The sequence below is a fragment of the Heloderma suspectum genome, chromosome 1 (assembly GCF_057233095.1).
Source record: "Heloderma suspectum isolate Gila_16-S chromosome 1, 16-S_ref, whole genome shotgun sequence".
Taxonomy (NCBI): Eukaryota; Metazoa; Chordata; class Lepidosauria; order Squamata; family Helodermatidae; genus Heloderma; species Heloderma suspectum.
In genome coordinates, this window is record NC_139458.1 from 64499774 (window position 1) to 64522788 (window position 23015).

General features: G+C 43.2%; 1 protein-coding gene and 1 long non-coding RNA gene across 10 annotated transcripts in view; one reads left to right on the plus strand and one right to left on the minus strand.

The window, feature by feature from the left end:
* MEIS2 (Meis homeobox 2) overlaps nt 1-11486 on the minus strand; it is a 347329-nt gene extending 335843 nt beyond the window's left edge. For 4 of the 9 annotated variants that reach the window (XM_084844570.1, XM_084844588.1, XM_084844619.1 and 1 more), the window contains exons 1-6: nt 10699-11486; nt 9475-9707; nt 7704-7845; nt 6993-7043; nt 6193-6243; nt 5180-5329 (exon numbers count right to left, since the gene is read on the minus strand). In XM_084844570.1, coding sequence (XP_084700696.1) covers nt 5180-5329; nt 6193-6243; nt 6993-7043; nt 7704-7845; nt 9475-9707; nt 10699-10710 — 639 coding nt within the window. In that variant the 5' untranslated portion in view covers nt 10711-11486. Of the gene's footprint in view, nt 1-5179; nt 5330-6192; nt 6244-6992; nt 7044-7703; nt 7846-9474; nt 9708-10226; nt 10426-10698 lie in introns of those variants that run through there. The other 5 variants (XM_084844578.1, XM_084844599.1, XM_084844628.1 and 2 more) reach the window with 2 other exon arrangements.
* A 255-nt stretch (nt 11487-11741) lies between these two features.
* On the plus strand, nt 11742-22432 carry LOC146357296 (uncharacterized). The gene is made up of 4 exons (XR_014789242.1): nt 11742-11889; nt 19892-19982; nt 20348-20428; nt 21858-22432. It is a non-coding gene; the product is annotated as an uncharacterized LOC146357296 (long non-coding RNA).
* The last annotated feature ends 583 nt before the right edge of the window (nt 22433-23015 follow it).

Consider the following 23015-nt stretch of genomic DNA (forward strand, 5'->3'; position numbering starts at 1 on the left):
AAAATAGTACAAGCCACACAAAAAAGGCTAAGCAAAAACAGAAATGAGGACGAATATAAAAGCCTGTTTGGCTTTAGTTAAATTAATAACACCTTACCTAATGAGGCAATTCGGACACCACAGGGGAAATTTTTACTACTTTTAAGACAGTGTCTAACTTCTCAATTACATAGTTGGAGCCAAAACGAAAGAGCAGTATTATTATGTCAAATATGATGAATACAATGGATATTATCAAAATTTAAATAATCGACTGACATTTCTACCAACCATCATAAAAGGTGTCAGCTATCAGATCTGTTATTCCATGGTAGGGCTAAAACCCTCTGGTATGACATATGCTAAAGCTTGCAACTTTACAAAGCATCAAATCACAAACTATGGAATTTAGCGACATACTATGACTGTGATTGCAGATTATTTTACACAGTATGACCACTAGAAAATAACATGGTCACACTCCTGGAACCACCTACTCTTAAGCAGCCCTACTGAAATTGATATTACATTCAAGAAATTTCCCCTTTTCCCCCAAGGGCTTGTAATGGTATGGTAAGTATCACTGCAACCGTTGGGTACCTGCTTCACACAAACTGCCTCCCACATACAGCAGAATCCATACATGTAGGTAGCTACATGTGTGAATTGGTATTCAAACCTAAAGGTCTTTATGGCCTGATCTTGCATTCCTGCCAAGTCTAAAATTCCACAGAATTTGTGGTCCATTGAGAATAAAGACTTTTAAAGTAAATTGCTACTCACTTCTTAGTTAACAAAAGAAGCAAAGACAAAACAGAAACCAGAAAAATGGTTTGCGGCCCTATGATTTATTTTGACACAATCCTGTTTACAGAGCACTGGAAAATTGTGTGCAGCATTTTAATGTCCAAAAAAGAAAACTGATGTATAACATACCAACAAAAATTTATAGGGAAACACATAACATCAATCATATTGGTATGGCATTAATTATTGTTAAAGGTTCTTTTGTGTGTGTTTTTAAGTGCATATGTTACTATCTGTCTTATATTTACAAATAACATAGCTGAGTATAGTTCAAATGTAAAGGCAGTTTCACACATTACAGAGCAACACATTACTCAACAGGAGTAGCAGCCAGTTTTGGCTCTCTATTTGACCTATTTGTTACATTTGTTCTTTATATTTCTATACTTAATTTCTTTTAGTTATTTGCCTAAAAAATGTAATGCGTGAACTGGTGCTCGTAGTGTAGACTTAGAAAGCCACTCTCTCATCCATATGTAATATAGCGATAATATAACCTACCTTATAGATCTACTGTAATTACTGTATAATCATTATGGAGTTCTTTGAGCATGTAGAAGAGGTGCTACATAAATGCTATAAAGTATTATGTTAAAAAAAAGTGTGGATTAATATTTCAAAATTCTGTTCATTAATATTTATCCTAAAGTCATATATACTAGGACAGCTCAAGCAGGATGAGGCTCAACTAATCTGTGTTCCAGACAGGATAGTCAGTTTTGACCTCCATGACAAAATAACGCAACTTGAAATGAGGTATAGGCCAGGGGAAAGATCGGTATGTCCTTTCTCAAAACCATTTATGAAAAATTTTTCAAAATAAGCTACAATACTGTCAGTAGTTACATGCATGTAAAACCCCTTGAAATCAGGAGGACATCCATGCAAATTATTCTGTGTAAATATGCAACTATACATAAATGCTCTAAACTGTTAGCTGCTCTTAAAATAACTAGAAAACATATTGAAAACTATATGAGTTATGGTTAACCCAAATGGAAGGTAGAGTTCTAGGAGTGCATTTTGGGCTATATATGTATAGATGAGACAGTGATAAATTGTCATTCCTAAGAAGCACAACCTGAACTGTAGCTACACTAGTTTTCAGTTGATCTGGTCCAGCCAGAGCATGGTTGTAATTATCTTCCACCCATCTACGGCTAATACCTTAGTGCAATAAAAATATAAGAGGGTGTTAAAAGTCAAATGCTAATTATGGGCTGTTATATTTACTAAATATAGCACAGTATATAACTAAAATTGCAGTTTTTCACTAGCAAGCAATATTCTATTTGATTTACAAAGTTCCCGGCCAACTTACCCTTATTGTATTATATAAGAGTTAACGGTACAATAAAATTAAATTCAATATATGCATTTATTGCCATCAACTATAGCAGAACTGTCTGGCTTTCTAGCAAAACTATTGCTTTTGCAGAGACCAAGCCTTTTTCTCCTACCCAATTAAGTTAGATAAATATCACAGCAGTAGTCTTATAAAGACTCATAAAGAAAATACTCAGTATTTGAGTATTAGGAATCCTACTGTAAATATCAGCTACTCTCACATTTCTTCAGTTACTTTGCTTCTGCTATATTTTCAAGCTGTATAAAAATATAAAATTGAGAGCCCCATTAGTATCTAACATACTTCTGCCACCACTGCTGCCACTGCTGTAGACCTAGACCCATAAACATACACAAGCACACTGAACAGAGGTATAGAGATTTGGGGATGTCAAGTAGCTGTCACAAACTGTCATCTCCACAAGAGAAGTCCTGGCACAGAACAAATTAAATTACACTTCTTTTTAAAGCTGTCATTAATTCATAGCCAGTCACTTGAAATATTCTCAGGATTTCAAATGCAGATAAAACGATTAGAAGGATCCATGGATCAGAACAGTGGGCCAAGAGATAAAACAGAGGAAACAACATGCTGTCTGTGTCCCCCTGAAGTGGTTCACCATCACCCATGCACCAACTTTCACCAAATGAGATTTAGCCTGGGGCTATCTTTTAAATATGCATATCAAAGCAAATGAGGGGGCAACTTGAGTATCAAAGTGAAGTTTTCATGTTTAACCATTCTAATTGTCAAGTAGACATTCACAAATGAATCATTTCATTTTAGTCTTTGCATCTGAATATTAAAAATGCAAAGGAATCATTACTACTGATTATGACTACTAAAGTAATGTAAAATACAGACTAGCCAAACTGAACTACTTACATAGACTGGTATCTGTATTTATATCATCTACATCTATATCTATAACTTTAAAGTTATATGTTGGATGGGGATGTTAACACACATGTCTAATAAGACACAATTCCCCAAACTCAACTATGTGATACAACACTTCATTTCCCAGTTGGTGTTCTTGTTGCACAAATTATTACTTCCTTTCAAAACAAGTAGCAGGGGGCTAAAGTAAAAATGTTATAGCTCAGATATCCAGGAACTAAAAGGCTTTACATTATATGTAGGGGTAGACCCTAACAGGTGTAAAATACATATATTGTCACATTTCCTTCAGTTTCAAGGCTAAAAGAGACAAGGAAAGATTTTTTTTTGTGAAGATAGTTATAAAATTAAAACTGCTATCCCCCCGAAACCTGGTCCTATCACCGTGGGTAAATTTGAATATTATAATGGAGCACTTCAAATTGGCTTGAACATTCACCATCTGCCGGAGTCCTAAACAGGCTAGTTTATCTAATCTCCTCAATATAAACATCAGCGTGCTCTATTTCTACACTTCCACATGAAGCAAACTCTTTTAATGAAACTGTTCTGGGAACACATGCATTTTTCCCTTCAAGGTTTTGTACAGTGGATGCTGATCTTTCAGGATGCCTGTCTTTTCAGATTCTTTTCTAATGGACCTATAAACTCGTATGCACACTCATTTAAGGTTTCGAATTGCATATAAGAAATATTTTTTAAACTATTGTCATGTTCCATGGACCTTACAAATAACATAACAAAACAATAAGAAAACTTTCCGTATCTTCAGTTTATTTATTTATTTATTTATTTACTAAAGAGGAATATTTATAAAATACAAAATATCATGAAAATTTAGGCCTGGAATGATTTCAAAAGAAGTGAGCACTAACTTTATAATACAATTGTTAGCTCTCACTTTTCCCCTTTTAAAAAGGAAATAAATGTTACGTAACTTATATAGGTCAAACCAAGGTGCTTTTTTATTTTTACAACTACTGCTGCTCCTATTATAGTCTTGTGAATAAATGTAATACACAACAGAGGCAAATAGTGAACACTTGATAACATATTTTCAAAAACCAAGGAGAAAGCAAACTAATGGAAAACTGACGCTTTACCTTTAGATCTATTTTTCATAACATATTAAGGACTACTTCTAGATATCTGTACATAGCATAGAAATCTCTATATCCCACATGTTAAATCATATTCCTGCTTTGGTAATTATTATCTGTCATTTGTTTTATGAGCTCAAAACAAAACCTAAGTAAACTTTTCTGGCCCACATATTCTTGCAAATAAGCTATTGTTCACACTTGTTCGCACTATTGTTCATACTTAAACATAACTATTCCCTCCTTCTTGCCACTGTATTTTTTCTTCCCTTAGTTAAGCAACTTATCAGTGTAGATACCTATGTTACATTTTCATAAACTTTCTCTGAAGCATACTAACAACTCATGTAGAAACACCACTCCCAGCCACACAGTTCTACTTGTGCACATTCAACAAAAACAACTTATTCAGCAACTACTAAAGTGTTAAAACCAACCGCTAAACTTCAGTTACTCAATCATAATTCTCTCCAGCTTCCATAATACATTGTTAATAATTGGCTCATCAAGGTTATTGCAATTTATTATGAAAATGCTTCAAGCACTTGGCAATAAGTCCATATTCTAACAATAAGTTGCAACAGAGAAAAAGCACTGGAATCTATAACTTCCTTTTAATGCAGTGTAAAATTGCCAGCAATTCCTACGACTTGCCATCTAGACAGGGAGTAGAGAAATCAACAAATTTTTTACTAAACTGAATCACTTCCGTTTTCCTACTCCTTTTCTATAACATTGATCACAGGAATCTCAAAGCAGAAAAGCTGCATATACCTATTGGACAATTTGCCAACTCTTCCATTTGTCCAGATCATGAACTTTGCAAGCCGTAAGTTAACATTCTCAATAACTGAACGCAAAGAAAAAGCCCCCCTTCATCCAAATGGTATAGAAAAAAATCTTTAAAATATTCTACCAATACCGAAGGATGATTTTTAGAAGATAATTACAAAATGGAGGTGGTTGTAGAGACATCCTTAAGTACCAACAATCCAGGGATCTACTAAATGGGTGAGGAGTTTCACAAATTATCAAAAGGACTTACATGGTCAGCTAAATTTGTGGATGATCCTGAGAGTTCTTCATGGTCAGATTTGGAGCTGCCATCTCTTTCATCAATAACTAGATCTATGGGCATTTTGCCTTTCAAACAGCTAATGTACCGGTGGCAGAAATTATCACACAACTCATGAACCTGGATATAATGTTTAAATAAAAGGAAAGAAAAAGAGAATTAAGAAAAAAGAGGGTGGAGGCAAAATATCAGATTGTAACATGAGAGGGATTTTTCCAGTTGCAGAAGAAATACTGTGAACTATTCCAAGAGTAACTCTAATTAAGGGGCATAATAGTTTGAAGGCAAGGAAACAATAGAGAAATTGTTACAGCACATATTATTCCCCAGAGACTTGCCTGAGCAACAAGTTAGAAAGAGAAGGGGGGGGGGATACTGAGCTTGAGCCTGCTCTATAGATAGAAGAAAATCTGATCTGGGGATAATATAAAAGCACTGAAATCTGGACCAAGGTAAATAAATTCAAAGAGCATAGCCAGTTCAGCCAAGAACAGTGAAGGGAAGGACTGGGACAGAACAGAACACATTTTGAAACCTCTATAGGAACTAGGAGAGATTTCTATCACAAAATCATTTCCTTGTAGCACTTTAGCCTTTCTATAGGACCTGCGAGTTTCTCCATAATCTTAATGTTTTCCTTGGAGATAATGGGAGCATCAGTGCTATACTGAATGAGAAGATAGTTAATTTTAAAATACTATCACCGGTTCAAGAGAATTGCGAGAGGGCTGGAAGACAGATAAGGGGAGGGATCCAACAGATTGGGAAAGGGGACCTACTTGAAAGGATGACTGGAAATAATAGAGTAGTACCAGAATGGGGGGTGGGGGCGAGTATAGAGAGAAGGAGGAGGGCAGTGGATATTTTGTAGAGTGTGTCAGCCAGTGTTTTGTACTGCTAGTTACAGTGTCCACCTGAGCTTCCCGGAATGTTTATGGGGGGGGGGAGAATAAAGGGAGGAGGGAGTGCCCCCTTGGTCTTACCTTTTCTAATTCCAAAAGGTGAAACCTTAACACTTGTATTGCTTGGATCATCTGAAAGAAAATTGGGAGCAAAGGAACTGTCATTTGGGAGAGGGAATAAACCAGGCAGGGAGCGGCACATTGTCAGGACGCACCCTCATTATCCAGGATTTTAGATCACTGGATACGCTTGGGCAATTTGGATCATCCGCTTTAACCTAAAGCACTTGATTTCTCTCTCTCTCTCTCTCTCTCTCTCTCACACACACACACACACACACACACGTAAAGAGAAACAGCGATAAGTTGCTTACAGAGATGTCCTCCCCCAGTGGTTTATGAAAGTCCATAAAGCAACCAAACAGCTAAACATCCCCTCCCCTCCCCCAAGCCGCTTTTGGAAAAAAAGAAAAGGTGAAATGCTCTAGATCAATGGTGTGCCTTCACCTCTTTTTCAAGCGGATTTCTAACACTTTTAATATTGAAATTGGCCACATTAGCAAAAGAATCGTGTTGGGCATCCCCAAACTGTCTCTCTTCTGAAGCCATGATTTCCTTCCCTTCTGCTTCCCGGGCTTAAACCCAGCTTTACAATGCATTGGGGACTCAAGTGTTTGTAGTCCTTTTTAAGAACTGGAGTTCTTTGAAGCACCTGGATAAGGATAATTTCTTCTTCCCCAAGTTCTTGAGTGTCACTTCCTATAAGCACCTCTCCCCCACCCCCTTTACAATTATACCTTATTTTCAAAGATAGCGAGCAAGTGAGGTTTCCAAGAGAAAGGGGTGAAAGTCAAAATGGGGCGCAGGGGAAAGAACCTTACCAAATTGTCCAACTCTGGGTTCGAAGAAAAAAGTGGCTTTTCCGCCCGCACCTACATGAAGAAGTAGTAGGGGAAGGAAAGGAATCAGTGCATATTTCAGCTGACTTTAAAACGCTATTTGAGCACCCGCGCGCACACCCCGGCACTCCAAACTGAATAAAAGGTAGACACAGAACTAGTTGCAACTGCAAGCCACTTTTAAATACGACTGCACTCGCCCAAACTGTGGGGCTTGCTGCAAACCGCAGGCCACTCAATACATGCATCGCTGTTTCTGTCCCACACAGCCCGCTCACCCAACCCCCATTTTAACTGAGGGTTGAGGAAGGACTTAAAACCTTCCTGGAATGGTATCCCCCCCTATCCCCCCCTATCCCCTCTAACAATGCCCCCTTTCCTGTTAGCTAGGAGTGACCGATGAATGTCTCCCAATGTCCACTGTAGAGAGAGGGGAAGAGAAAGAGGGGAAGGGGGGTTGGTGGGAAAGACGTCTGGCCAGTTTGGCGAGGACATTTTCCACACCAACACACCAGGTTAAATGAGCACACGCACACTCCGTTTCTCCCTCGACTGCAATGGAAACATGAATGTTGTATGGGCTTGAGGGGGAGGGGAGGGGAGGGGAGGGGAGGGAGGCCTTCCTGATGTGTTGTGTTCCCAGGGCAGATCTGGGCAGGGCGAGTGGGAAAGGCGTGTTAAAAAGCTTTCGACCTGTTTGGCGAAGACGGCGATGTCCTCGTTGAAGGAGTCTGAGGAGCAGACATCTCCGCCGGCCACCCCGGGTTCTCGGGGAGTGCAGGTCGCCAGCTCGCACTTCTCGAAGACCAAAGCTAACAGGGGGAACAACGGGTGCCTGCCGGGCAGTGACACACAAAGAAAGGGCGGGGGGGGGGGGAGTTAGAGAAGAAGAGGGGAGGGGAAAAGTCTGGTCAACAAGTATTTTTTTCTGTTAAAAGCAGTAACAACAAAACATATCCACATTCACGCAGCCTTGCGCGCTTCGGCCTTTCCAAGAAGGAGGAGGAGGAGGAGAACGGGGTGGGGGTGGGGGTGGGGAGAAGCCCTGGAAAGCGAGGCCAAGAGGAGAGAGAACAACAACGGCACACACATACACATCTCACAAAAACGCAAATCGAGCCACACTCTTGCCTCACAAACATAAGCAGTACACAGTACACAGTCAGGCTCAGCTGTGAAGTTCCTGTAGCTTTTAAAATAACTAGGAAAGCGGGAGAACCTTAGCCCCTGCCCCCAAGCCGCCACCTAAAAAGGAAGGCTTTACAAACTGTGTAAATTGCTTAATATTTTGCTGAAAGTTAACAGTAGCCTGTGTGTGTGCGCGCGCGCGCGCGAGTATGTGCTGGGGGTAAGAGAAGAGAGGGAAGGGGATGGCATGCCAGTAAAGTTTCTCAAGGCTGAAGAAGCGTAACCAGATAAAATATTAACTGCCCAGTCATAAAAGATGGATAAAGTATATAATTTTCAATAATAATTTGCCCCCATTGTCCGAGTAGGCACGGGGGTGGGGTGGGGTGGGGTAGGGGCGGCGATAGGATGGTGTATGTGTTAGAGCAGTTAATGTGCCTTTCTCTGTTTTCCTTTTTCACCGTTGCTCAGAGGGTTATGACACAAGGGCTACCAGACCGTGCTTTAGAGAAATGTAATAATCACCCAAGCAAAAGTCTACTGAAGGGAACTACATTCTTCCAACTACAGTGCGCGCGTTTCTTTTACAATGGATGTCAACAACTCCCCCCTCTTTTCCCGAATTTATATCTGCCCATTCCAGAGGGGGTCTTTTTGATAAGTAATCCCCTATCATCTTATCTTGAATATGAATAACACCGTATTTACAGATGAGGATGTGAAATAATAAGCCAGTAATACCCGTTGGTTTCAGTTTAACATACTTCTGTGTAAATGCGCCTGGGCAACTAGGCTTACTCCCCAATCCTAAGTAACTGGAAGTCAATAATTTCAAATGAATTTACTTTTAAGTAAGTATGCTTAAGATTCGTGGGCCTGAAGTCCAGGGCAGCGTGGTAACGCTGCTTTAACTACAATGGAACTCTAGTTCACCTCTTGTGTCACAATTTATGTCCATCCAATATATATATATATATATATATATATATCCTCCGTGGATTTCTCTACTGCGTTTCCCCATGTAGGTAGTCATAGCATTCCTACTAAATCAACTTAAACTCGTATCACTTAAAAAACAGGAAAGAAGTACAGATATATAATGACAAATTACATGTGTCCTCCAGACCAGAAATCCGTGAGGACCCGAGGAAGGGCAGGCTGTTTAAAAACACGGCCCAACATCTCCTTTCCTCCCCTCCGTAGGCGGCAGCTCTGCCCCTCTGAACTGTGGGCTGCGGTCGCCTCTGCTCCGCGCTCTGCGCTCCCCCGCTGACGCGCACATACCCCGAGAGGAGCGGGCCGCGGCGGCGCCTGGCTTGCCCTGCCGTGTACCTACCCGTAGATTGCATCCTTGTCCCGCTTCAGGGCGTCGTTGACAGCCGATCCCATGCTGGCGGGCATGACATTGGGGTGCGGGGCGTGTGCTCCATAGTGCTGGCTCGCATGGAGTGGCGGCCCATGGTTCAAGTGGTGGACTGGGGGAATCGGCCTGGGGGCGTGAGGGTCTCCGTACATGGAAGCAGGTACCCCTACTCCGTCCATCCCGCCGTAATGAGGCAGCTCATCGTACTGTCAAAAAGAAAATGGGCCAGAAAAAGAAAAAAAGGAAAACCAGGGGAGAGAGGGGGAGAGAGAGAGTGAAAGAGAAAGAGCAAAAAGAGGGAGAGAGAAATAAAATAAAAAAGACACAACAACAACAAAAGTCAGAAGAGAGTAAAGCACCCAGACAAGTCAGACAAAACAGAGCAAAAATACGAACGAAGGCCAGCACAAAAGAGAGAGAAGCTGTACAAACTGAAATCAGAATAAAAAGTGCCGTCTATGGAGCTGGGGGAAGGGCGAGGAGAATGTGCATGTCTGTGTGAGGGCTGGTCGTGGGGAGAGATCTATCGAGGGCAAAATAAAGACGGAAACTGGAAGTTTGAAAAGGGAGACGCTAAAAACGTTCTCAGAATCAGAAGAGACGGGGTCACAAATAAACAAACGGCCCACAAGGAGACAGATTAATACTGCTGAGTGGGAAGCAGGGCTATGAAGGGCGCGAGAGAGGCGGCGGGGGGGGGGGGCAGCAAATAATCGGAAAGTTACCAGAAACATTATTTAGTAGCAATTCCCCCTTGTCCTTGTCAAAATCAGAGACAAACCAAGCAGCAAATGTAGCCGTGTTTCCCAAGCAGCGGCGGCGGCAGTAGCTACGGCGGCGGCGGCGGCGGCAGCAGCAAGCAAACCTTCCCCCCCTGTGAACCCCGCGCCACTGAGCAGCTAGAGAGAGCAGGGAAATCGCGCTGTTGGGGGAAAAGCTAGAGAGGAAAGAAGCGTGGAACAATTGCAGACAGAGACACACACACACACGCACGCACGCACATACACACAGAGGGAGAGAGACCCACACACGCACGCACACACACACACCACTGGTGAATAATTTTTGCTGCTATTTGTTTTGTTGTTTTTAAAATAGTGGCCGCCATGAGCAGCAGCAACAGAGGAGAGCAAATCCGACAGGCCCCTCTTAAGAGAGGATTTAGACGTAAGGTAAGTGTTGGAGATTTAAACCTACCCTTTGCGCCATCAGTCTGCGCTCCAATAAACTCCTGGATGTGTCCTATATTTAATATCCCAGTCCAGCAACAACAACAAAAACAAAGTGATTGAGTGAAGAAGAAAAAGAAGAGGAAGAATCCCTTTCCCCCTGGTCTTTCCGACCCACTTATAGACTTCTCCAATTCGCGTAAATATTCATAAAGATAATCGCAATAATAAAAAGTAGGCAAAAATAACCACGTCGAGTTTGTGATATTTCTTCTTTTTTTCCGCGTTCTCTTCTGTTTCCCCTTTCTGTGTCTCTTTCCTCTTTTTTTCTTCCTTTACGTAAATAATAGTAATAACAATAACAATTAAGAAAAAAAACCGTCAAGCCCCCAAACTGAAGGTTACGATCGGCCCGTCAGCAACCCACATGTAACCAAACTGTCGTGTCTCATGGCTTTTTGCCACTCCAGCTGTCAATCAAAGCCATGGAATGTCAAGGTAGTGAATGAATGATGGCTGATGATGAAGAAGAAGAAAAGAGGGATCTTTTTAACCTCGGTTTCTTCTCTCAGTAACTCCGCGCTTGGGGTTTGCCTTGTAGGAAAGCTATAGGTTCTTTTCTTTCTTTTTTTTAACTACCGGGAGGGGGAGGGGGGATAGGATGCGAAGAAAAATGGAATAGTTTACAAAACGTGGACTTCCTCCGTTCTTTTTTTTTTTTTCCCCTGGTAGGTATTTTGTCTCCCTCTTCACCTCTCCCTCTGAGATGAGTGAGTGTCAGTAAGTGTTGGCAGGTTGGCTGCTGGCTGGCTTATAGAAGAGGCTCAGTTTTGCAGCGCTGATCGGCGGGAGAATGAAATGACGGAACCCGGAAGTAGTGGTGGCCATAGCCAGTCCTACAACAGAGACACATACAAGGGAGAGGGGAGAGGGAGAGGAGGAGAGAGCGAGCGAGCGAGCGCTTAAAGCCTGTGATATGCAGAGTATGCAATCAGGGCTGCTTCCACGCCACCGGGGGGGGGGGGAGCCACACAGCAAATTCATACCCATAGCAAATCAACGTGCCTTTTCAGATAGGAAAGGGAGAGTGTGGGATAAAGAGGGAGGCACAGGAGGAGGAAGAAAGAGAGGGAGAAAGAGAGCCTGGCTGGCTGGCTGCGTGCGTGTGGGGAAACTGCAAAAAGCCAGAAAAGAAAAGTGCCATAGAAGCCTCGATCTGGTTTGCTTTTTTATTAGATTATTTTACCCTTCAACATCCTTTTCTGCCTAACCGCATTCTTTAGCCAGCGCTTCGCATTGTTTTTATCTTCTGAGGTTACTTTTAGCACTGCAGGGTTTCAATGGCCAGTATGCATGTCGAAGGAACTCAGGCAGTTGCAAATGTTTAAAAAGGGGAGCATGCAAAGTTGATCTGCCAACGGAAACTAGCCTGCCTTAACAAAGTCCGCCATCCGTGCCAAAATCTTGCATTCAAAGAACTGTGTGTGTGTGTTTCCTTTTCTGTGTAAATGCACTACCTTTTTGTTGTTATCGTTCAAATGAATGTTCCAGGAGGAGACCAATCCCATTTGGCATCGTTCTTCATTAAGTGTTCGGTTCTATCCACGTTGTATGATGTTTGAGGAGAGGGCGGGGGGGGGGTGGCGTATGAAAAAAAAAAGGAAATCCCTTTAGGTTGTGCTTCGATGCTGCCCGGAGACTGGACGACAAAGTCACTTATCACTTTTTTTCTATCATAAAACTGGATGTAGGTTTTGAATGAAGTGTTAAAAAAAAAAATTGGGCCAGTTGCGCCTACTGGTGCCGTCTTATTCTGATCTTGCACGCTTTTATTGTGTTTTGTGGAACCTGTAGGTGAGTATTTTTCAGGTAATGCCTTTTTACGGCTGGGTTAATCACAGCAAAGTTATTCAGCAGATCAAGCGAGATAGTGCCCCCTTGTACCGTTTCCAAGGATCAAATGAACTTTTGACAACACACTTTCTTACCCCTGTCTCTCACTCACTGATTCTCTCTCTCGCGCGCGCTCACAAACGCTACCTACCACCTTAATTTTGGAATGTGTGTGTGGATATAGCTTCCTCCAATCACTTTGCTGGAACTAAAACATGCCTTACCTCGGAGCAGTCAATTACCAAAGCTACCCGAGATCATCAATCATGGGGAATGCTTGAAGTTTAGGGGAGGAGCGATGGTCAAACTATTGATTGCTGCAGTTTTGTACTCCCCCCTTTCCCTCCCCCCTCTTTCTCTCTCTCTCGTTCATGGTCCCTACACACAAAATCTAAACCAGACGATCCTGTTAATAGTGGGATTTATCAATGATTATGTATCTACTTGTGAATGTGGCCTCGTACATACTTGGCTTTTTATTTATTCATTCATTCATTCATTCATTCATTTAAATAACACTGTTTAAACTGGACTCTGGAGAGAGGGAGAGTTGGAGGGAGATACTGTTCTTACTGGCAGGGTCACAGTGAAGGAAAGTTGGGGATGAAAGGCAGAATCACCAAAGCGGGGCGGGGGGGGGGTGCTCTAGAAATTTGGCCAGTTTTTAATGGGCATAGGGAACGTGCTCCAGAGGTCAATAAAGCCCTCCAAAATGATGAATGATTGAGTACCTGTGATGATAGTGATTACCGGAGCAATTAAACAGTTTGATTAAATGAGCCATCATAACAATGATGTCTGCGGGAAATCAGCCCTCACATATAAAGAAAGATAGCGTGGAGAGAGGCTGACAAACGCCACTGGGCATTCCTTCGCTTTCCGAGAGCGCTCAGCCTGGCGAGGAGCAGAGTGCGCGCAGCTCACAAACAGCCAGGCGAGGTAAAGAAAAGTATCGCCGAGACTTTAAGCCTGGCTTGCGCGCTCTGTTTAAACACCATCTGAAGCTGAAGAGCCAGACCCAGTGTGCTGCTTTTTCTTGTCTCTCTTCTCTCTCTCTCTCCCCCCCCCCTTTCTTCCCCCTTCCTTTCCCTCTAGAGGACCTCTTCCAAGATTAAAGCCATTCTTAAGAGCAACCGCTATCCTCTGGCTGACTTGCCCGGGACTATACAGAAAGGTGAGTAAAACCGCCCTCAGTATGTAGATCTCTTTCAAGTAGTGCTTAAGTCGGTTCCTTTGGCAAAGGACGTCTTTGGGATTGGGGGGAGGGCGGTTTTGTTGTGCAGTATTTTCTACTCTGTGGTATAAATCGGTAACGCAGTTCAAGATATTCATGGTAATGAATACTTGGTTAATCCTTTGGGTGCCCGGAGACCTACAGAGCAGTAGGTTATGCAAATCCTTTCCTACTTTTGCAGCTGGACTCTTCCAACAGATTGCTTTAAAAGAGATCTACTCTTCGATGAATGGTGCTTACTGAGGCTTTCCACCCCCCTTCTTCCGAAAATGTCACTTTCCTAAATTCCTTGGGAAACGCTTTGTTCTAATACAGCCACCACAATCCCGCCTTCTAAGACACATTTTAAACTTGTTTTCTAGTAAGAGCAGAAAGAATCTACCCTGCAGGGGATATATATGTCTCAGTTCAGATACCTTTAGGAGGGAAGTGTGCGCGGGGGTGGGGGGTGGCGAATAGTTAAAAAAAAATCCAGTTCCACGAAAGACTTTCATGTACTTGATAAGGTTTGGGTGTATTTGAAGAAAGTTTTGGCATTTGCTTGTTGCCCTAATCACAGGATTCCTATTAACTATACGTCTATAATATTAATTCATACGACACTTTTCAGTTGACTATTGTCTCAAATAGAACTCAACGTTTGACTAAAACAAAACAAAAACACAAATCGCCCTCCTCTAAAAAATCTAAAAACTCAACGAGGGAATTTTATTTGCAGTCTCAATGCTGCTGCTTTTATTTCTGCTTCTCCTCTCCTCCCTCTTTAGATTAAATGCTCTTATTCTTTTATTGAAATAGCAGCAAGGTTTTGAAGTTACCTTGGAGAAGTTACCTGGGCGAAAATTAATAATAATAACAACAACAACACAAATTCAGTTTCATATATTCTTGGCTTGGTGACAAGCTAAAAAACCACTTCCCTCAAGATTAAACAGATTTTCTCAGGATAGCTAGTTGAGAATAGTAACAGTCAGTTTATAGTCTGCGATTAAACCTTTGGTTATCTTTTAGAAAACAAGGCGCCAGCGGAATTCTGAATGCAAGTGAGTAATGGGAGGCAGTGGTTACATTTGGAGTTGTTCTTTGCTAGACTGATAGAATATTATTGTTTTTTAAATGATGCATTCACTGTGCAATCCTAAAGATATTTGCTCAGAAGTAAGGCCCTCTGATTTCAATGGGACATAGTCCCATCATGTAAATGTTTTTCGGATGGTAGCCACAGCGGGCTTAAATGGCATGATTTCCAACATCGCTGGTCCTATCAAAGCCTTGTCCTATTGCAAAGTGCAAAGAGGAGAGAAACATCTGTGGATTTCCTTTTTCTAGAGCCGACCAAAGTCCAAAAAGAAATTAGGTGTCCGGTGTGGAAATGCATCTCAGTCAACAGCCAGTTTCCCTCTGCTTTCCTCCCCCACTTTTTTTTGGCCCAGGCTGGAAATGGTTTTAACAAGCGGTAAAATTTCATCTTGTGGTGTCAAATTGGGGTCAGTTGGGGGTTAGGGTTCTCAGTGTCCGCGAAGGAGCTGTCCAGCTGTGTGGGGATTCATTAAGAGCTAAAGATCCGTTTCAAGAAAAACAATACAGAGACAATCAGTAGGCTAAAGATCCTCTCCAAATCACATTTTACAAGTGCGCCAGAACAAATATGGACGCTGAGACCCAATTCAGTTCAAACTTGCAGATCGCCTCCTTCCTTCTTGGAATGGGAGAAAAAATCCTCTCAAACTTCAAGAGCCTGTTCTCAACAAAACCTGGCTTTCCGATGGGTGGCATCTTTACCATCTGGGTCTCTCTTACATTTTTTTTATACCCTTTTCTTTTTATAGAGCGGAATTGCACAACAGGTAATACCTTAGATTCTTAAAGTAATATACATGTTTATTTCAGGTTTATACTCTGTGACCTATACTGAGAATGAGAATATTTGGGGAAGGTGGGTGAGATACTAAAACAAAATGTTGCAATTGACCATTACCCGGAAATCCTTCTTCTACCTTGGTATTTATATATTCTAATAGATACTCTCTGGTGCCATTCACTTGGGGTCTCTAACAGTGTAGAAAGTACATGAACCTAATCTGGTTTTATTAAATTCGCGTGGTTTAAATCCTCTTAGGCTTTCTACATCTGTTAGAACGATCCACGCCTGGCTGGAGGGACAAGTAACTTCAGTCATAATCTTGTTTGTAACTTTATTCAATGTATGTTTACTGAAATGAAGGGGTTTTAAAAATAATGTAAATTCAACTGAGAAAATATCTGCATTTTCTATATAGGAAAATATAGATTATTTTGAATATTTTAATTTGAATTCTGTTTCAGGAACACATTACAAGGAATGGCCAGATTTACTGATGAAAGGTTGGGGGACTATTCAAAATAGTTTAGGCATCTTCTCACTGTGATCTTCTATTTATGGTAGAAGTATTCACTAATCAAGAAGCTGATATTGCTTCTTATTTTATAATGGGACCAATGGTTTTGTTTTGTTTTTTTACTCTCCAAATCCTAAAATGCTCTTTCATTCTGCTCTGCAGACCGCTTAAAACAAAGTTGTTGACTGTGAATGCCATTGACAAAACTCCAGTCTGCTTGCTTTCAGATTTTTTTTGTCTTTGGTTGAAGTCATGCATTTTAGTTGAACTGGACTATGAACTGGGCTTGGTAATTTTCTACATTTTTCTGTAAAGTATGTGAGAAGCAGTTTTTTATTATATTTTCTTTGTCCTACTTACCTCCTCCACCCTTATATGTTCACGTGTGCTCACACACATTATCGAAGACAAATCCATTTTGGCAAATGCATCATCAGAAGCATGGTACCAATTATCCATTGAATTTATGAAGGTATTAATTTATTATTAATTTATCCGCCACTTCATTCTTCCCAATGTCAAGGGAAGGGAAGGGAAGACTATCCCTTCCTCTTCCTCTTTTTTTATCTTTTCTTTCGTGGCTCCCCCCCGCCCCCCCAACCTGTTACTTTTCAAAAAAGCCTTTCCCTCCAAGAAAGTCAATGCTAGCCGATCAGGGTGAACTTTCCTTGACCTCTCTTGTATACGATTGCGATCTTTGAAAGTTAGATTAGGAGGACGTTCGTTTAAGTTACCTGTTAGCTTCTCGCAGCCTGCCTCTCTATTCTTTTCCTCCTTCTTTTTCTTCCCCAAATCAACATGCATTCTAGTTTCTTTATTCACTTACAAGCCTTTATTATACTCTCCAAACACCTCTAGGAATTAAAATGGTACTTGTGGAGTGGGTGTCCCCCCCCCGCTTTATTTCTTTATCTCTCCTGTTTATTCTGTAAAGTTCCCACTGAATTGAAGAAGCGATTCAATAAACAGCCCTCTAGCGCTATCTGGCGGGACTCCAACACTTTCAGAATACGCCGTTTCCACCCAGCCCCTAAAGATTACTTTTCTCCCGCTTCTTTGTATAGTTAAATGGGATCTGGCCGCAGAACCAAAAGTCGTTTTAGAAGGTGGTGCTATGGTTGGTTCCAGATCAAGAGTTCACTGACCGCAGAAAGTCAGGAGATCAAGAACACACTTCCGCTGGCTTCTTTTCTCTCCCCCTTCCCCCTCCCGCTTTAATGGTGTTCGTTCTCTCTCTCTCTCTCTCTCTCTCTCTCTCTCTCTCCCCCCCCCCCCCCCCGTGGTTTACTTTCTAACAATCCTAAACTCGCTGTAGGAATGCTTCGAGGCACAAAACTCACAACCCCGATCCTAAACTGCGGGTCCTAAATACATCTACTCCCTGGGAGCCCCGCGTGTTTCAACCCATTCCTAGAGGGTTTCCAGCATAGCTCTGCTTGCTTGAACGCAGTCTCATCCTAAGGCGGAATGCATCGCGGTGGGAGATGCCCAGCCCTTTGTTTGGAAGAATCTGAGAAGGAAGACGCGGAGGCGAGACTTCTGTTTTAGCATCCCGTGACCTGTGTTTATGCAGAGGGCAGAAGAGAAAACACCTACTCATAAAACACAGGAGGCATCTGGTACTAGCTTCGGTAGTCGTTTGAAACCCCTACGCCCGGTTTTGTTTTTTGCTAGAATAAATAAACTTGATTTTTAAAAACAAAAACAAAAAGGATAGAAAAACGGACTCGGTTTTAGGCGAATTTTAGAGTTCACTGAACCTAACGGCATCTTACTTCTCTCCAGCACTTTGCCCAACAACCTAATTAATTTCGGAGCCTGTTGTCCCACGGACCTTCCTGGGTCCAAACCAGCTTTAACCGCGTTTGCGCTGTACACAACTTTAATTGTCTTCTCGGGCCCTGATAGACAGACAGAGACCCGGAGTATGAGAAGTCTGCTCGGAAATCCTGCCCTGCCCCGTCGTTCCAAGGACCGTGGCGAGGACTGGCGGGAAGGTCCAGTTCTGGGGCTGCTGGCCTGAAACGGGCCACCCATCTCAACTTCGGGAAAGAAAAGTAAGGACTGTGCGTTCCTCAGCGCATAAGTGAGAGCCGTCAAAAGAACACCCCGTGACTTCTGGGGGAAAAATGCTTTTTGCGCCGGGCACCATCTCGAGCGATTCTGGTGTTCCTTTCTCCAGCAGTCGGGTCACTTGGATGCACCTCTCTTTTGTAATCCCCCCCGCCGCCGCCCCTAAAGAGAATGCAATATAGGGATTGGTGATTTTGTTCTCCCTTCAGAAGGGCCTTATGATGAGGCGCTGTGGGCCGGTTAAGTCTTCCCTATGGTTAGCTCTGGTGTAATTAATTGAAAACAGTTATTAGGTCGTCATTGGCAATAGCGTAAATAATTACCGTAGATTTTTACTTGAAATAGACCGGTCACAGAGAGAGGGAGGGGGGAATCGATTGGAGGTATAAAAATGATGTATCAAAACATCAATGTCGATTATTTGAAATATTGTAGTCGAATCTTTTTATTGCTTCATCGGTTTAAGTGTCTGAAAGTGCAGTGTTCCAACATATATTTATGTTGTCAATACTGTCAAAACTGTCAGGTTTATTACAGTGGATTTGTAATACATTTCGAAGTTGCTCATTTACATAAAATCCCCCCTCCAGTCCCCCCCCCCCAACTCCCACACGCCTTTCCTCATCTCTAGGAAAGAGAGAGAGAGAGAACCTGTCAGTTTAATCAAAGGATTCAGGGCTCCTTTACTGAAACAGAAGTGGGGATCCAGCACAATGGCGCCCAGCCCCCTTTCCTTCCTGGGTCTTCTCTCCTAACTTGCGAAGGGAGTCCGTCGTGCCGCCCTTGCCTTTCCGATCTGATTAACGCCCAGCCCGTTTCACAATCTATTTCCACTGGAATATTTTCATCCCAGCCGCTTTTTGCATTTAAGCCGATTTCGACCCGCTGAAGCCAGCAAGGCTGCGATCGTCTTAAATACATTTTTAAAAAGCGGCTTCTGCTTAAGCGGGGGCTGCAGGTGGGCGACATTTCGAGAGTTTGGGTCTTCACCGAGTTTTGTCTTGTTTCCGGATAAATGTCCGAGTCGATATTTGAAATGATCAGATTCTTTCTGAGAAGGCATGAATGGGGCGAATGTAAGCTGGGCGGGTCAGCCTAAGGAAGCATACCTGTGTGAAATCGGGACGACGACACCGGAGGGAAGGGGACAGCAGTGCCTCCCTCCAGGAGCCGCGAGGAAACCAAAGGGACAAACAGGCGCGACTGGGCTGGTGTCTGGTGTGTTTCATTGTCCTCCCTAGTTTGCAAGACCCCGACTACGACTAGCCAAACTAACGGGTGAGCCCTACCCACGCAACGTCCCACGCTTACTTGGAAGCGAGTCCTCTTGACTTCGGTGGGGTTTTCTTCCAAGGAGACGTGCCTGGCTGGCATCTGGCCCCATACAGGCAAGTCGGGAGCATCATCATGAACTCCTTGGGTTTCCGGGGGGCCCATCAAGATGCAGATCAAAACTGTGTTTCTTGATTTTTTTATTGCCTCGTCTAACTGGTCTCTGATTTTCTTGTAGCGACGGGTAATAATAAAACAAGGCTTCCTGACACGAAAACGTGTAAAGATCGGAGCCGCGCCGCCAAAAGTGTTAATCCCAAAGCGCTTTATTTAAAGCTGAGGATGTTTTGGTGTTTCCTCTTTCCTTTCAGGGATCTGCAAAGAGAGAGGGCCGGATTGGGGCACTGGCGATGGGACCAGGCGTTTGGGGACCCCCGCCTTTCTTCACTGACCAATATTCAGGTTATTCCAGAAAGAAGAAAAAGCCAAGTCTAAGATTCACCCCTTCCCTCCCGCCAAATGTAGTGTGATCAGTATTGGAAAAGGATCTCCCGCCCTCCCCGCGTGTAAATTAAGAAGTAAGGCGGCGGCGGGGGGGGGGGGGCTGTGGTCCCCTGGGGTACTTTGTTGACTTTGGTTTGTGGCCCCCTGTCAGGAGATAGTTTCCGCACTGCGCGGCGGCTTCCAGAAACTCCTTCTGCCCGAGACAATTACTACCTACTACGCGCCGCGGTCCGTCCGGCGGGAGAAGAGAGCCGCTGCTGCCGCCGCCACCGGCCGGCGTCTTCTCACATTCTCCTTCTCTCCCCCCCCCCCCCCCCGAGTAGCTGTTGCTGGCGGCAAAGAGGAGAAACGATCCGATGCATCAGTTCCTGAAAAGTGGCCTGGGACGCATCCAGCAGAGTGTGGTAGTTACAACCCCCCTCCTCTTTTTAAAGCTTTATAACACGTGTGTGTGTGTGTGGGGGGGGGAGATGGAGAATTACCCCCCCCCCGTCTTATGTTAAAAAAAAAAAAATCATGAGTTATGAAAATGGATGGATGGAGGATGAATAAAGATAAGAGAGATGGAGAGAAACAGTCTAGAATCTGTTGGTTGTCTAAATTCTGCTGCTTTGGGTGGCAACACCCGGTTGAAAGCTCTGCCCGTCCTTCACTTTCAAACTGAGAGCCACTTGTAAAGCATTTAACAACAATTATGCCTTAATCAGCTGGAATGTTGGCCACAAATGATGCTATTAAACATCAAAGGCATGCCTGAGACTTTACCTTTTAGCCATAAGAGGATTAATTTCTCTAATTAGAGAGGATAAATATGTGCATAAATAAATATATCTCTTCCCATTCTTCCTTCTTAATCTTACGGATTCTTATCGAGGGTGGGGGTGGAGGCGGATTCTTAAACTTCGCCTGTATCTTCCATTCTTAAAAGGACCTGATGTGGAATCGGGGGATGGGGGGGTTGCCCAGAAGTCCCCACTTCCAAAGGTGCCAATCCAAAGGGTCACTTCATCGAATCCCTAAGGAACGCCATTCAACAGATGCAAACATGCGATTGCTGTCTTCCAAAAATGGGAGGGGGGTAATTTGGAAGGGGGGCAGATTTGTCTGGTTTTGTTGTGCTTAGGGTTCCTATTTATCTCCCCCCCATCTCGTCCGAAACTCAAGGCTGAGTTTAATGCCCACCCCAATAAAAGGCGCGTGACCTTGATTCTAACCTGTATGAATATCTCATTTACCTAATGACTTTGTGTCACGTAGGCAGGAGGCCAGTTTCCTTTTTAACCTTTCCCATTGCTGCAGTAAGCATTCTGTGATAATCAATGGCGCTTTGAATAATCAATGCCCATTTTATGATCCCTGACAAACTCAATAAATGTGCACCTTGTTTCAGGAAGGAGCCTTGCCTTCTCCGCGAGGCTTGCTCAGCAACAGTTGAAAGGAGTGGCGCGGGGTTGCTGGTGCGGACTCTTCCCCCAACTCCGCTTGCGGACTAGATCCTTAATTCGAGAGGGAATCTTTTGTAGCCCGACGGGATACAGATGGAATAGGGCACAAGCAGATGCATATTCTATTGGCCAAAGCGAGAGGAAAGGAGGAGTGGGGAGGCAAAACAATGCCACACACTCTTGGGCTTTTTCCTCCCTTGCAGTAAGCAAAGTTCGGGAGGACAAACATCTTTTTTTCGCCAACTGCACCCCTGACTTAGGCGGAAGAGTTCTCCGGGCCAGATCTGTGTATCCTACAAAGGCTTGCCATTCGACGGGGATTCCTCAATCTTGAAAACCCACGGTTGCCTGTCTTTCTTTCTTTCTTTCTTTCTTTCTTTCTTTCTAGGAACAGGCACAACGAAATCACCAACTTATTTGGGCAATGCCCCCCCATTTGTTCAGCGATTAAAGTACAAAGTCCCCACCTCTTCCCCTCCCGCAAGGCAAAGGTGGTTTACTGCCTCGTCGCTCCACCTTCCTAATGACTTTTGATGGCAGGATTGTGTCCTCAGATAAACACGCAGGATGGGATGGGTTGGGGAAACCCTTGAACTAACCTTTCCTTTTCACGAAAAGCGAGGTGGAAGTTCTTCTTTCCTGCGATTGAGTTTTTATCTGGCCTGTGAGGTTGTCTCCTGTTCAAGAGGAACGAAGAAACGTGGTCCTATAACTATAGCAAACAGAAAGGAGGGGAAGCCGGGGTGGGGAGAAGTTCCCCCAACCACATTTACTACTGCAAACAAAACAAGCCAACAGCTCTGACGACGACTGTCTGGGAGCTCTCACGTTTGCTGCTATCTGCTGGTGTTAGTCAGAACTGAGAATAGTTGCAACCCTGTTACCTCTGTGGGATAATTAATACAGATTCGGGACGACTTCTTTTTTTTTTTTACTACCTATAATAAACATATGTTTCATTTTCCTCTGCAGTTAAGTTATTCACTGCTCTCCCCCTATAATGTGATGAAAGTTCGACCTGATATTTGTCTTGGCACAGATTCATTAGGGAAGACTACTGCAGGGACGCCAACTTTGCAGGGCGCGGGGGAGGGATTGCAACTTCTGATGGCCTTAGAAAAATCTTCTTAGATCCCTGGATAAAAACATGGGGCTGACATGCAAGCTCTTTCTAAGGGCTGGAATGTTATTGTGTTGCCACATCCTAGACAACTGTCTAGGAAAGGGTGGGGGACAAGTGTGTGTGTGCATGCATGCACATGTGTGCACATGGGTGTGTATTCTGTCCAAAACACATTTTCTTGGAAGTATATTGATATTCATTGATTTCAGTGGGACTTACTTCTGTATATGTGTGGCTTGGAATGCAGCCCATCCCGAGAACATGGAAGTACTTCCAATGGATTTAAATGAGGAATTCCTACCATGTCATGTGTGTATGATCAAGATGTCCATCACTTCATCTGCAATCCTGCACACAGTAAGCCTCCTTAAATCCTACTGATTTCAGGGAGATTTAGGCAGCCAAATGGTATGCAGGACTGCA